General features: G+C 35.1%; 2 protein-coding genes across 2 annotated transcripts in view; both read left to right on the forward strand.

Moving 5' to 3' along the window:
- The window catches only part of il6r (interleukin 6 receptor), a 31,757-nt gene extending 28,505 nt beyond the window's left edge, over window positions 1–3,252 (forward strand). The window contains exons 7-10 of the mRNA XM_059339174.1: window positions 155–201; window positions 303–348; window positions 671–779; window positions 1,510–3,252. Of these exons, the coding sequence (XP_059195157.1) occupies window positions 155–201; window positions 303–348; window positions 671–779; window positions 1,510–1,792 (485 nt within the window). The 3' untranslated portion in view covers window positions 1,793–3,252. The remainder of the gene's footprint in view (window positions 1–154; window positions 202–302; window positions 349–670; window positions 780–1,509) is intronic.
- An 892-nt stretch (window positions 3,253–4,144) lies between these two features.
- Window positions 4,145–9,398, forward strand: LOC131976461 (RIIa domain-containing protein 1). The gene is made up of 4 exons (XM_059339510.1): window positions 4,145–4,316; window positions 4,422–4,498; window positions 7,252–7,298; window positions 8,585–9,398. Exons 1-4 carry the CDS (start codon window positions 4,236–4,238, stop codon window positions 8,647–8,649), a joined length of 270 nt encoding a protein of 89 aa, XP_059195493.1. The 5' UTR covers window positions 4,145–4,235; the 3' UTR covers window positions 8,650–9,398.
- The last annotated feature ends 5,689 nt before the right edge of the window (window positions 9,399–15,087 follow it).

Below are 15,087 nucleotides of genomic sequence, written 5' to 3' on the forward strand. Positions count from 1 at the left end.
ATGTTTGTTAACTGGCCCTTGGCCTCCTGTCTTTAAGCAAATGGGCTCCTGAGCAAAGCAAGTCGATTATCCCTGGTTTGGATTAAAAAATGTGTTGCTTCATTTCTGTCAAAGTTTTTGATAATGTCATCTGTATGGATGTCTCTCTCCTCAGCTAAAGAGCCAGTCGATTGGTTCAATTATGATGTCACAGCCACAACAGTAAGAGTCTCAATGTGTCCATAAGAAAATCATTAATGCTCCCCTTACACTTGTGCTGCATACAGTATGTATTGTTGACCTGTCCTATCCTGTCCTTGCAGTTCCAAGGATTAACAGAAGGCTCCACAGATGATGAGGTGGCCGATGGTAAGATAGCAAAGAAAAATATTTCGGTTAGTTGGGTGTTTTTGTGTGTGTGAGAGAGAGACGAAGGGGGAAAGGACAACAGAACGGGAACTTTTAGATGTTGTTAGCATTGAAAATCCCCTCTGCCCCATTGGGTTTCAACAGGAAGTCATGTCATCATAGTAACTGAGGCTTAACAACGAAACAAGCCACAGGAAACATGGCTCAACACACCTATCTCTCTCTCTCACACACACATTCAGTCACACCCGAACACACACTTGCATGGATGTTGTTGTGCTCCATTAAGCTTCCTTACAGTCTCCCCCTGTCTTTACTGCAGCTCCTCAATCAGTAGATAGGCCTCTTGATTGGGAGGTGTCCCCCCTCGTCCTGATGATCCCTGTTTCGTTTGTTCTCTTGTTGATCATTTTGGCTGCCTATATATTCAGGTACAGTGAATACTTCCTGCCGTACAACAAACATGGATACATCTACACTACTGGTCAAAAGTTTTAGAAAACACCAACTTTTCCAGAATTTAATTGAAAATGATGCAGTTTAATGTCTCAGTGTACTCTGAAATTAATGCACATTTGCAACATTTAAAATTCTGCATTGAGCATGATAGTGTTTTGAAAGTAAAAAAAAGATTCAAAATCACATTTTATGTTGGACTAAAGGACTAAAAAAAGACACAAAATGACCAAAAAAAGACACAAATGACAAAAAAGACACAAAATGATAAAAAAGACAACAAAAGACACAAAATGACTAAAAAAAGACACAAAATGACAAAAAAAAAAACACAAAATGACTTACAAAGACTTGAAAAGAATTCAAAAATGGACAAAATAGCCCAAGACTCCATAGAGTTAAGTTGTTAACCCATTTCTTGTTCCCTGAAAAAGGCCTACTTGTATAATTCTGAAGTGTACATTATTTTTCAGTTTTGGTTAAGCTTACCTTTTTTTATTTACCTCTGGCAGTTCACAACTTACCTTTGTACCCTTTCAAGCTGTTCATTTGACTTGAACTGCTTGAATTTCAATAAAAAACTGGAAAAATTGGGGTGTTCTAAAACTTTTGACCTGTAGTGTACAACATGAGTGGATGAATGTCCTTGATTTCAGACCAAAGCAAGTTATCTCAGTCAACTTCTCTCTTTTTTTTAAATTTCAGACACAAGGACAGATTTGTCTCTAAAATCCAGAGTCTGAGTCCCATCGCCCAGTTTGGCGATTCTCCCCGGCGTCCGCCCTCTGCTCCGCCCTCTGCTCCGCCACTTCCAGAAGGGCAAGCTCTTGTGACCTTTGCCCCACCCCATTACAAAGAGCCCCCCCACAGTGGAGTTGAAAGACAGGAAGAAGATGAAGAAGATGAAGAAGAAGAACAGCAGCTTAAGGAGAGGACAGAAGCCATGCACTTCAACAACACAAGTTATTTCTTTCTCCATAGGGAGTGATGAGCAGGCAGGAAGGGGAATAAAACAAGCCAGATGACAAAAGGACAATGGACTTGAAAATTGTTGCAGTTTTGCAAAGAGCTTGTGTTTATAGAAGCTCAGGAACAGCTTGTATAGTCTTTCTCTCTTTCTATCACTAAAATAATACCTCTAAAAATACCTCTAAATAGGGTCTGGCTGATGGATAAAGCCATCGTCACAACATGGTGCTTTAAAAGCCCCACCCTCCATCCATGCCTACACCTGGGCGTGGGTTTGCTGTGGCATTTATTAAGTGCTTAAAAAGTAACAGTTCTGATGATTTCAGTGTGCACGGACTGATTTTGCAGGTGCAACTGAAGGCGCATACCAGGGTCACGTCAACAAATCTCAAATAGAGGAGAATGTGTTCAAAATAATTAAAACATTTTAAGAACACACTTCAGTTTTACAGTCAATGTAATTTACTCAGTTCTGGTTAAAGAATTAATAAAATGACAAGCATCATTTTATTCTTAATGGTGGATATAAGCCCTATAGTGGGTTTTGTGGCCATATGGTTTGATTATCTTTTGGATGACTCGCGCTGACGATATCATCGTACATTGTGATGTTTCACTGTGGACATCAATATGCCAAATTGGTAAATGTTGCCCTACCCTACCTCTAAAAACACTTTATCTTTTTGTATTTGTTGTAAGAGCAGCCTTTTAGCTACTCTCTTGTTGGCTATGTGTGTTGATAAACTGTAGACTCGATGTAGGCCTGCTTCTAGCCTCCCACCTCATGCTCTGTTTGTATATAATTTTATTAAGGCTTATCAAATATATAACTTGCATCCTGCCCTTTCAGTTTTCACATATTCTTTATAAGGTTTTTTAAAAAGAATTGTAGAAAGTTAGTGTCAGAAGCATTTGTTGTTAATTTGGCTTTCCTGCCTTGTAGACCTGTTTAAAACTATGTGTTGCTCCAAAGAAAATTATTGTAGTTATGAAGTGTGCAAAGCAGGCAGCTGCAAAACTTCTCACTTATTTAGGAATAGTTACTAGCATTATGTCAATTGTTATGTTCCAGCCCTCCAGGTGCTTTATTTCCTGCTAATAACATAGTCATATACAAAAAGATTAATAGTCAACAGGATGAAAAAAAAAATATATATAGCCTATATATATATGTCAGGAAATTGTTTGTTGATTGAGATATTTATAATTGATGAATTGTAATTTCGATTGACAATGAATTTCTATTTTTTGTAAGGATATGTATGTCAGTAATTAATTTAGATTTTTGTATGGCAGAGGCAAAAGATAACTATTAAAATAACTAAAATGTTATAATAATATAATGGTAAATAATTAACATGTAAAACAAAGCATCAGGTGGTTTAAAATGTATTTTCGCTTTATGCTATTCATTTTCTGTACATATCACTTGATTGTATGATGATTTCTCTTTTTTTGTTACAAATAAAAAAGTATGTGCTAAAATATACTTTGAGGACTACCATTATTTCCATTTTCATGTTTATATGTTATATTTTCAGATATTTATTTAATTAAAAATAATGATACATTTAGACTCAGCAAATCTGTTCTAAACTAATTTTTTTCCCCTTATCGTCCATTAATTGGATGATGGATTCATTTTATTTCGTCATACTGTTAAAATAATCGCCTAAGTCATTTTTGTCCTTTTTTTTTTGCCTAAATCAGTTGATCAGATCAATTGTGATTTGACCGCTTTAAGATCATCACTTCTTTGACAATTTGCCACATTCATAGGCATCACATAAGAACCCAGCAAAGAAGAGCTAGAGGGAGATTGTTTAGTTATCAGTTTAGTTTATCAGTGTTTTATTGTAGACACTAATATTAGTAACACTTTACTCTAAGGTGTCTACATAAGAGTGACATGAGCATGTTATAAACATGACATGGGATGTGTCATGAACATTAATGACACTCTGAAGTAACATTAATGCTCATGATACTTGTCATGTCATGTTTCTGACAGGCTTGTGTGACTCTTATGTAGACACCTTCAAAATAAAGTGTTACCATATCTTGCTTAAGTCACAAAGGCATGTTCAAAATCTGCCTAAGTCATTTATTTCTCTTAAGTTACACACAGTGTTATTACCATGCCAATAGCCATCCTTTGTTACATCCTTTTTGAGTGAAATGATCAATACATTTCATATGTTACACTTTTGGTGAAGTTTTTTGTGTTTCCTGCAAAACTTGAAAAAATTAGTCAGGCGATTATTTTGACAGGGTGACGATTTACAAAAAAAGGTGAACATGTTATCCTGTTTCGTGCTGCCACCTGGCGGACGAAGCCGTTAATTGCTGGATGTCGTTTCTATAGCAACAGTTGTAGCAGCAGTGTCTTTAACAGGTGACTGTTTTTGTGCTTCGTTTACCAATTTAAACAGCGACTGCGAGGTAAATAATAAGGAGAAACTATGGCTGGAGAAGGGGGTTTGCCAAAACTGGACGTCGCTGTATTAAGTGCTGAGCAGCAAGAGAAACTGCGACAGTTCAAGGTAACGACTGCATTTTAACAGTGCTAAAATGCTAACGCTACATTAGCTAGTTAGCCACAAATCGCTTTATTTGGATGTGTTTTGACTTGACGTATTGTCTCTCAGATCAAGACCAGAATCGATAATGAGAAGTATTTGAGATCCCACCCAGAAGTAGATGTATTGATAGGCGACTTTCTAAGGTAAGATAACTTTGGCTCATCTTCTCTTACAGTCATTCAGCAGATTCACTATAAACTTTGCCCACACACGGACCCTGCTGGTTAACTTTATTATAGCTACTTGATAGTTGTGCCAGAGACTGAGACGAAAAGAAATCGTCACCCTGTTAAAATAATCTAAGGCTATTGGCATAGTAATAACACTGTGTGTAAATTATGTAACTTAAGAGAAATAAATGACTTAGGCAATTTTTGAACATGCCTTTGTGACTTACTTTATTTTGAAGGTGTCTACATAAGAGTCACACAAGCCTGTCAGAAACATGACATGACAAGTATCATGAGCATTAATGTTACTTCAAAGTGTCATTAATGTTCATGACACATCCCATGTCATGTTTATGACATGCTCATGTCACTCCTATGTAGACACCTTCAAAATAAAGTGTTACCATATCTTGCTTAAGTCACAAAGGCATGTTCAAAGAATTGCCCAAGTCACATTTTATTTTGACTTAGGCATAATAAATCCGCTTAAGTCACACACTTGACATAGGCCATTATCTTTAAGGGGTAAAATCACATGATCTGATCAACTCAGGATGTAGGCGATTTTACCATAGGTGGTCATGAGGAGATGATTTAGGCAATAAATGACTTAGGCGATTATTTTAACAGTGTGACGAAATACAACATGCTCCTGATGGTCACACAGAAGTAGTGTTGGGAAAGCTACTAATTACTTAATGCTAGAAGAAGTAAAGCTACCCTATAGGAGAAATCTAGTTTGGTCAACAAAAGCTACTGAATCAGTTCAAACTACTTAGCAAAAAAAATATCAACTTGACAATTTACATATACCTCAAAGCTCATAGAGCCTAAAAATAGTCAGTATACAAGTTCAGAAGGTTTTCGAAACAGAAGTTTACATACACTATATACAAAGACACATATGCTTTTTTTTCTCACTGTCTGACATGAAATCAGACTATCACTTTTAATCTGTCATTTTTATGTTTCTTTTGGAGTAATGTCTTCTTCCTGGCAGAGTGGCCTTTCAGCCCATGTTGGTACAGGACTCGTTTCACTGGATAATGACACACTCTTACCAGCTTCAGCCAGCATCTTCACAAGGTCTTTTGCTTTTGTTCTTGGGTTGATATGCACATTTTGGACCAAAGCACGTTCATCTCTGGGACACAGAGCCCATCTCCTTCCTGAGCGCTATGATGGCTGGACATTCCCATGGTGTTTATACTTGGGTATAATTATTTGAACAGATGAATGTGGCACCTTCAGGCATCTGGAAATTGCACCCAAGGATGAACCAGACTTGTGCAAGTCCACAATTCTCTTCCTGATATTTTGGTTGATTTCTTTTGACTTTCCCATGATGTTACACAAAGAAGCAGTGTGTTTCAGGTGTGCCTTAAAATACATCCACAGGTGTGTCTCCAATTAACTCAAATGTTGTCAATAAACCTTTCAGAAGCTTCCAAAGACATGACAGCATCATCTGGGCTTTCCCAAATTGTTTCAAGGCATAATAATGTTAGTGTAAGTAAACTTCTGACTTTGAAGCAAGTAATAAAAAATTGTCTGAAAAAATCCTTCTCTCATTATTCCGGCATTTAGTAAATAGAAATAATTTTGGTAATCCTAACGGACCTAAAACAGGAAAAGTGATTGTCTGATTTCATGTCAGACAGTGAGAAAAAAAGCATATGTGTCTTTTTATATAGTGTATGTAAACTTCTGGTTTCAACTGTATCTTACTATAAATTATGCTGCTATCTGTAGTTTATAGTTTCAGTAGTTGAACTACACAAACAATGGCAATAAATATTTGCCAATAATGTAGTTAAACTAATGTTAAATGTAAATGTAAACTGTAATGTTAAATGTAGTTGAATTACATGTAGTTCATTACTCCCCAACACTGCACAGAAGATCAAACATCATTTTTTTTTCTGCTTATAATGTCCTCCTTTTTGCTGCTAATGTTGTTGTTCTTTATAGTAGATATCATAAAACCAACCAGCAAACAATAATAAATCTAAAGTAAATTACAGAGAGTAACAGCATGTCTGCCAAATAATTTTATTTACTTTGCAAATTGGCATTATCTCATCTCAGATGCAAAATAAAGCAAACAACTATGTTCAATAAAAAAATGAAAAATGTAAAACCTGATAAAATAAAATGGAATAAATTGACATAAATTGAGTTTGCCTGGTGATGGTAAGCCAACATTTATAATTAATTTGTTTATTTTTTAGGATGATAAAAAAATGTCTGACCTTGACTGAATGAGTGAGCCAATCCATTAATTATTTTAATGGTAGTTTCCACACATTCTAAAGCCTAATTTTAACCTGCCCTGAATGTGACCTATTTTACTACATACAACATATTACATGAACATCTTTTACATATTGGGTGGCAACCATCCTTAAAACATTCCATTGTATTTACACAAATATGCAGCTTAATTTTAAAAGCTCTGACCACATGTATTAATTCTCAAACAAATGAACTCCAATGGAAGTCAGAGGTGCTTTTAGGTTGATGCATCTCATGCTTCGAAGCATGCTTCTTTGTAGTGCCAGATCTTTCAGCATCTCCCTCTGTCAGTGAGTGTATCAGAGAAAAATATAGCTGAACACCTTTTAATAATGCTTCTTAGATTTAAAACACTTCTAGGGCACAATCTCACTAATAGACATCAAACTGTACTCATACAGTCACTTTTTGCATTTCCTGTCCTCTCACAGAGATGTGCTTCTTAAAAGACCTGCTGACATCCGAGAATTTGCTGCAGGTGAGTTTTGAGTATTTTATTTTGTATGTCTTAACCCTTTGATGCGCAACATGGGTCAAAAATGACCCACATTCATTTCCCATGTTATTTATTGCTTGCTGTGTTTGTCTGTGCTCTATCTTTTGATATCAACTTATTTTATGATTGAATATTTTAAATATTTTTTACATAATTTATGGAGAAAAAAAGTTTTTGTATTATTACACAGCTAACTACTTGGCTGAGTAGCTTGCTAAGCTAACTACTTAGCCAAGAAGTTAGCTAAGTAGTTAGCTTAGCTAACTACTTAGTAACTAGTTAGCTTAGCTAACTACTTAGCCAAGAAGTTAGCTTAACAAGCTACTGAGCTAAAAAAAAAATGGATATGGCTCATTTTTCACCCATGTTGTGTATTAGAAGACTAGTGACAGAAAAAGGGATTTTATTCAAAAATGTATAAAGGAAAACATAAAAATTAGGATGTATGATGATCAAAAACAAACTAATTGAGGAAAACCTGGAATACTGAATGATGAATTATTGCAAAGATATAGAACATAAAAACTGTCGGGTCACTTTAGACCCATGTTGTGCATCAAAGGGTTAATAATTCGTAGTGAATAATAGATACCAGTGATGATTTAATAATAATCTACATAAAAATAATTAAGCAATGAAATCTTGTCCTACTGTACAAGACAATGTCTTATAAAAGTAGTAAATAATCCTATTATTCTAGTTTTGACTAAATGTGTGTCTTTAAATGTCAAGTCAAATCAATGGCAAGCAAACAAATTGAATGAAGTCAAAGTACCAACATGCAAATGTTTGATAGGGAACTTCAGTATATGAGTATAAGTAAACCCTCCGGGGGTCAACTCGCCTCAAAACCTCCTCCAGACTTTTCTCTGTCTTGGCTCCCAAATGGTGGAACGAGCTCCCTACCGACATCAGGACCTCAGACAGCCTGTACATCTTCCGCTGCAGGCTGAATGAAGACCTATTTCTTCCAACAATACCTCGGTTAAGCCATGGTCACCTAACACATATATTTAAAAAAAAATAATAATAAATTGCTCTTCTTCTTCTTCTTTTCTATTCTTTTCTTCTTTAACATATAGCACTCCTGTAGCGTAGACAGTTAGCTCTTAAAGTTATGTACTTACTTGATTCCTGTGGTCTATGTCTAGTACCATCAGGTTGAATGCACTTATTGTAAGTCGCTTTGGACAAAAGCGTCCGCTAAATGACATGTAATGTAATGTAATGTAATGTAAACTAGAATAAGTGTCAATGGTCTTTTTCAGATCACTTCACCAACCCAAACCTTCGTGCAGTTATTGGCTCCAAAATGGAAGGAAACATGGAGTGAAACACACCCAACAGTCACGGTGCTTCTCCTTTGTGTCTTTATCTTTACAGAGCAACACATGTATGGACTTTATTAACAATACAGACATGGAGAGATTTGTATCAGTCCACTAACTGATGCCGTTATGGTCAGATTTCCTATCATACTCATGCAGAAAGCCAGCTTACAGGGAAGGTGGTAACAGCCATTCCCAATGAGGGTGATTAAAGGTTGATGAGCAGAGGCAGTCCTGTGGGTATTACACTCTGTGCTGTTTGTCACACCATGTTTTCACACCAACATGATTGTGAAGAGTTCCTGAAGACTTGAGCTTATGTTTACTGATTAGAACTACCTTTTTAACCAAAACCGTCTTTGTTGTCTGCATTTTGGGCCTACAGTTATTGAGTGGAAATACTGTAGTCTGCACTGACCTGTTTATGGACCAATCAAGATATAATATATACTTAACTTATGTATTTTATGATGATTTCATGAAGAAATTCACAGGTTTTTATTTTATTTTATCATATTCCTTACCTTTTTTACAAACAGATTTATTTTCGTGCCCTGGAAAATTTGACTCATTTAACTCTTTCTTTTTTTGTTGGATTTAGCATCTTGCTGCCATTAAAACCTGCACCTTTACCTGCAGTGGCCTTGACAAATAAAATCAAATGTGCTTGTTTGCCACTCACTATCCAAAGTTGCCTTTTTGTGATTGCCCATTTCCTCTGAAGACACTGAATAAAGCTCCTACTGTGCGGTTATTGTCTTTTGTATGTAAATTTTTTTTGCTGCGTCACTTTATTTGGATATTAGAGCTCTTTGGTTGTGTGTGTGTGTGTGTGTGTGTGTGTGTGTGTATGTGTGTGTGTTTTATCAGCCCATCTATCTTTTCCAGCTTTAATTAGAAAAGATGTTTGATCTGGTAAAGATTTGACATCCTGATTTGCAACCTCAAAAATAAACCCCTGATAAATCAACAACTGCTTGTCTAACAAAATCTGCTGTTTTTTGCTTAGTCATTTTCACACACACACACACACACACATACGTCAGGTTTTTATTTTATCATTTTCCTTACCTTTTTTAGAAACTGATTTATTGTCATGCCTTGGAAAATGAAGAAATTCACAGGTTTTTATTTTATCATATTCCTTACCTTTTTTAAAAACTGATTTATTTTCGTGCCCTGGAAAATTTGACTCATTTAACTCTTTATTTTTTGTTGGATTTAGCATCTTGCTGCCATTAAAACCTGCACCTTAATAAAATTACCACAGAAATCATCCATCCCGATCAGACGGGGTTTATAAAGGGAAGATACTACGGGGACAACATTAGAAGGTTGTTAAATTTAATGACACACCCAAAAGTTAAAGAAGAGGAATCAATGATATTATCCTTAGATGCCATGAAAGCGTTCGATAGAGTTTCCTGGCAATACCTTATTCAAACTCTTAAACGATTCAAATTTGGCCCAAACTTCATCAAATGGATACAAACCTTATACTCAGATCCGCAATCCGCAGTTAAGGTTAACGGATTTCTCTCAGATCGCTTTACTCTGGAACGTGGGTGTAGACAAGGTTGTTCACTATCTCCTTTGCTTTTTGATATCAGTATTGAACCATTAGCACAGATGATTAGGGACAATGATAATATAAGAGGGGTCACGATAAATGGGGAACAGCATAAAATTTCAATGTATGCTGATGACGTATTGTTGTATCTTACAAAACCTGCAACAACAATACCATATCTAAAGGACATCATTTTCACTTATGGACACTTCTCGGGCTACAAATTAAACGTGGACAAAACAATGGCCATGTATATAGGTGGCAACATCTCAGATACAACTAAATTGCAGACTGGGTTTAAATGGCCAGTAGATGGCATCAAATATTTAGGTATTCATATACCACCTTCATTAGAAAAACTATACGATTTCAATTACAAAAGCTTAATTCATAACATTAGTAAGGACTTAGATAGATGGTAAATATTGCCCCTTTCGCTGCTGGGCCGCATTGAGAGTGTCCGTATGAATGTGCTGCCCAAATTATTATATTTATTTCAAATGATACCAATTAACATCCCCAAAACTACATTTGACAAGTTGGACAAACTAATTTCAATATTTATCTGGCAGAGAAAGTGACCAAGAATCAGACTTAAAGCGCTATAGTTATCTAAAACAAAGGGAGGGCTCAAACTACCTAATCTGAGATACTGCTTTTGGGCTGCGCAATTAAAACCATTAGTAATATGGATTCAGGACCTATCACATACACGCTGGCTCAATATTGAAAAAAGTTTATGTGAAAGACCTTTACATGCCTTACCATTCTTAGATGTCCATCCAAGCAAAATAAATATGGGCGATTGGACCAAAAACACATTAAAAATTTGGGAGACAATAAAATTTACTTTTGGGTTGCCTAAAACAATTTCAGCACTTACAAACATTGGATGTATGAATGATTTTGTGCCCTCTAAATTAGATGCAGGTTTCAGGAATTGGTCGAGGTATGGACTCACCAATTTACATCAACATTTACACAGCTGTTGGAGGAATTCAAACTACCTAGAACAGATTTCTTCAGATACTTGCAGTTACGGGATTTCTTATTAAAACATAAAGATTGGGACAAAGTTGCTAAACCGGCACTAATTGAAGAGCTATTGATTAAAGTACAAACAAAAAAATGGGATAAGAAATTAATAAATTGTTGTTACCAAATATTCCTGAGCATGAATTTGAATAATACTGCACAGGTGAAGGAGAGATGGGAAATTGAAATGAATGCCAACATATCACATGATATGTGGGAGGAAATTTGTAGGGAAGTACATTCAGTAACTAATTCAAATGTATGGAGAGAATTTAAATGGAAGGTGGTCATGAGGTTCTTCCGGACACCTGAAATTACAGCTAAATTTAGCACTACGCACTCAAATAAGTGTTGGAGAAACTGCGGCCCACACATTGGCAATCAGACCCACATACTATGGCTATGCCCAAAACTGAAAGCATTCTGGAAGGAAGTGTATGGATCCAATGGTGGCCCTACTAGGTCTATTACCAAAAGGCATTGAAGGAAGAACCAAAACATATCTTTTACAGATATTACTAGCAAAAGCAATTAAATGCATTACAGTAAGGTGGTTGAAGCCTGACCCCCCAACACATAGTATGTGGTCTGAAAAAATAAAGGAAATATATCAAATGGAACAAATAACATACTCCTTAAGACTTCAAAAACATATATTCACTAAAAGGTGGAGCCCTGCTATGGGTATACTGATATAATTTTATTTATTTTATTCCATTTTAATTTATATTTTTCTTTGTCATTATAGTCTCTGTATTTTTTTGGATGTACCATAAGTGTTACCATGTGTATGAAACAGCAGATATGTTGAATATGATTCTGTACACGATTGTGAATTAAACTTAAATAAAAACTAAGTTAAAAAAAAAAAAAAAAACCTGCACCTTAACCTACTGTGGCCTTGACAAATCAAATCAAATGTGCTTGTTTGCCACTCACCATTCAAAGTTGCCTATTCATTATTGCCCACTTCCTCCGAAGAGACTGAATAAAGCTCCTACTGTGTGGTTATTGTCCTTTGTATGTAAAAAAAATTGTGATATTAGAGCTCTTTGGTTGTGTGCGTGTGTGTGTGTGTGTGTGTGTGTGTGTGTGTGTGTGTGTGTGTGTGTGTGTGTGTGTGTGTGTTTTATCAGCCCATCTATCTTTTCCAGCTTCAATTAGAAAAGATGTTTGATTTGGTATGATATGATTGGTATGGTAAGATTTGATATCCTGATTTGTAACCTCAAAAAAAAAAAAAAAAAAAAAAAAAAACCCTGATAAATCAACAACTGGATGTCTAATTCAAAATAATAATTCCTTTATGATGTTGTTCAGCTTTGTGTATCATTGTGTTGGATTTGTTTGGTTTTAAAGTAAAAGGTAGAATAAAATCTGTGGCTTTTTGCTGAATCATTTACACAAACACACAAACACACACACACACACACACACACACACACACACATACGTCATGATTTAATACATGCACCTGCTTTGCCTCTTGAGTACAGGTAACCACCCAGCCAGCTCACATCAGACGCGAGAGAGGGGCAGAGGAACAACACGCTTTACTTTGTCTCCATCCTGTTTTTGAAATTTCCCCGTTTCTAGGATCAGCCTGGTAGCAGACTCGGATTCTGTAAGTACAAAACTAATTTATATATAGAAATCAATCAGTTCTTTTTTCCCTTTTAACTGTGATGATAGTTTCAGGTTTAATCAGTATTTTGTATGTTTTAATAATTCTTAACTAATAATATTTACCTGTGATTATTTAATAATAAGATAACATATGACTTTATTTATCCCGCAGTGGGGAAATTTAGTTGTCACAGCAGCTCAAGATAAAGATACAGACACATAGATATAGAAGACAGAATAAGAATATAAAAAAACAAGACATACACATACATTCTAGACATACTAAAGCTATTTGGCATTTATTATTAATATCTATTTTTTGTGTTTTTATTTGTGTTTTTATTTCTGAAAGTACTTTGCATTTCATGTACAACAAACACAATATATATATATATATATATATATTAATCAAATATAAAAAAAATCAAATATATAGACATATAAATATTTAGGGAATTAAATCTTGTCTAACATTTACAAGTCAATGTGTTATGAAAGTGGTAAATATGCTATTATTTTTTTTTGTTTGTTTTTACTCCATTTCCAGTAAATGTGGGTATTCAAATGAAAAAACAAATCAATGGCAAGCAAACAAATTGAATGAAGGCAAAGCACCAACATGCAAATGTTTGATAGGGAACTTCAGTATTTAAAAAGCAAAGACATTTTAAAGTTTGTGTACGTGCAGAGGTGAAAGGAGAAAGGTACATCATGTTGTTATCAAACCTGTTTTTCACAGCACGAATCCTCCAAAGTCTGTGGCCTCCCATAGGATGAGTGATAAAGGTGTTAACTAGATCACAAATCCTCAGAGGAGAACATATGTGAGAAAACTGGAGGTGGCCTGCATGGAGACAGGTTCCATAACAACCCATGACAAAACTTAATTACTTTTTTCTGTTATGGAAAGAAAAAAACATCATTACAAAATAGAAAGAAGCAAGTCAACATTACTTGTAATATTTGTAGTATTAATACCAACTTTAAATTATGTCCTCATGTTCAAAAGGCAGGCAGCTCTTTCCAACATGCGCCCAAAAGGAGGAACATTTTTGTTTCTACTCATTGTAGTCTGTGCAACTTTGGGTAAGCAGCAACGCCATCACATTGTCTCTTCTCATAACTGGCAAAATCCATGCATGTTGTTTATCTATACATCCATATGTGTGTTTCCCTAATTATAAATTACTACCTCATCAGCTGAGCGATCAGATGGTGGTCGGGATCGCGGCAGAAATCGTGGCATGAGAGGCATTGGCAAAAAATTGGTATGTCATTTTCTGCATATTTGCTTTAAAGGAGATTCTCATTTTCACAGCTAAGTTTTCATTTTCACAGTTTTCTCTGTCAAACATATCTGACTTCAGACATTTCTAATCTTTTATCACATTGAGAGTTTGAAGATTTTTTCTATTGCTAAAGTCATTCTGATGTTACGCAGCACAGTGATGAGTATATAGACACAATCAGTCATGGGAATCAAAATGTCCTCAGTAGTGGTAATTGCACTGGAGATAACACCCTGTTATTTTATAGTCTGAGAGGGTAGATAGTAAAGTGGATTGCGGTTTCTTACACAGTAGTTGGTCAAAAGTATCTTCTCATTTGAATTTCAGTGTTTGAACTCCATTTTTGGAAGTTAGAGTTTCTATCATAAAAACCATTAAACATATCTTAAGATTCTCAAGAAATGTGGAAGAAAGCTTTTTAATATTTAAATATTTTTTTTATTCTAAAATGATCAATGTATTGTTGTATTCACTATTTATTTCCATTCTTTTTTTATTTCTAACTTTATTGCAGAAGTTAATAGACATTTACATTTGTTTACATATATTCTTATACTAGTAAAGACAAAAAGTAAGATAAAAAACTAAATAAAATAATAATAAGTTGAATAAAGAGCTACTCACAGAGAGTAAATGTGTATTTTTTTTTTACTCTTTTACCTCCATGAACCAGCTCTGTACCTTAGACTTAATTTGTTTTTTTTAATTATTCATTTTAGGTCGAAACCACCGTTTTCAAGTGTTGAGAGTAATAACTTTTTCTATCCATGTATGGACAATTTAAACAGATGTCTTACCTTAAACATCCTGTCTGTCCTTTTTTTCCATCAGATGAAGCAGTGCCAGGAAATGGGTGAGGGAACTCTTCATTCACATTATATGGGACATTGTGTGTTTGCGACAATAGACAGATCCAATTTACT

Source organism: Centropristis striata, chromosome 8 (genome assembly GCF_030273125.1).
Source record: "Centropristis striata isolate RG_2023a ecotype Rhode Island chromosome 8, C.striata_1.0, whole genome shotgun sequence".
Classification (NCBI taxonomy): Eukaryota; Metazoa; Chordata; class Actinopteri; order Perciformes; family Serranidae; genus Centropristis; species Centropristis striata.

Excerpts from the sequence above, each read along its gene's own strand:
- LOC131976461 (XM_059339510.1), top strand. The coding sequence starts at position 4,236 with ATGGCTGGAGAAGGGGGTTTGCCAAAACTGGACGTCGCTGTATTAAGT. Across the intron at positions 4,317-4,421 it reads AGAAACTGCGACAGTTCAAG|ATCAAGACCAGAATCGATAA; the intron begins GTAACGACTGCA and ends ATTGTCTCTCAG. Across the intron at positions 7,299-8,584 it reads CATCCGAGAATTTGCTGCAG|ATCACTTCACCAACCCAAAC; the intron begins GTGAGTTTTGAG and ends GGTCTTTTTCAG.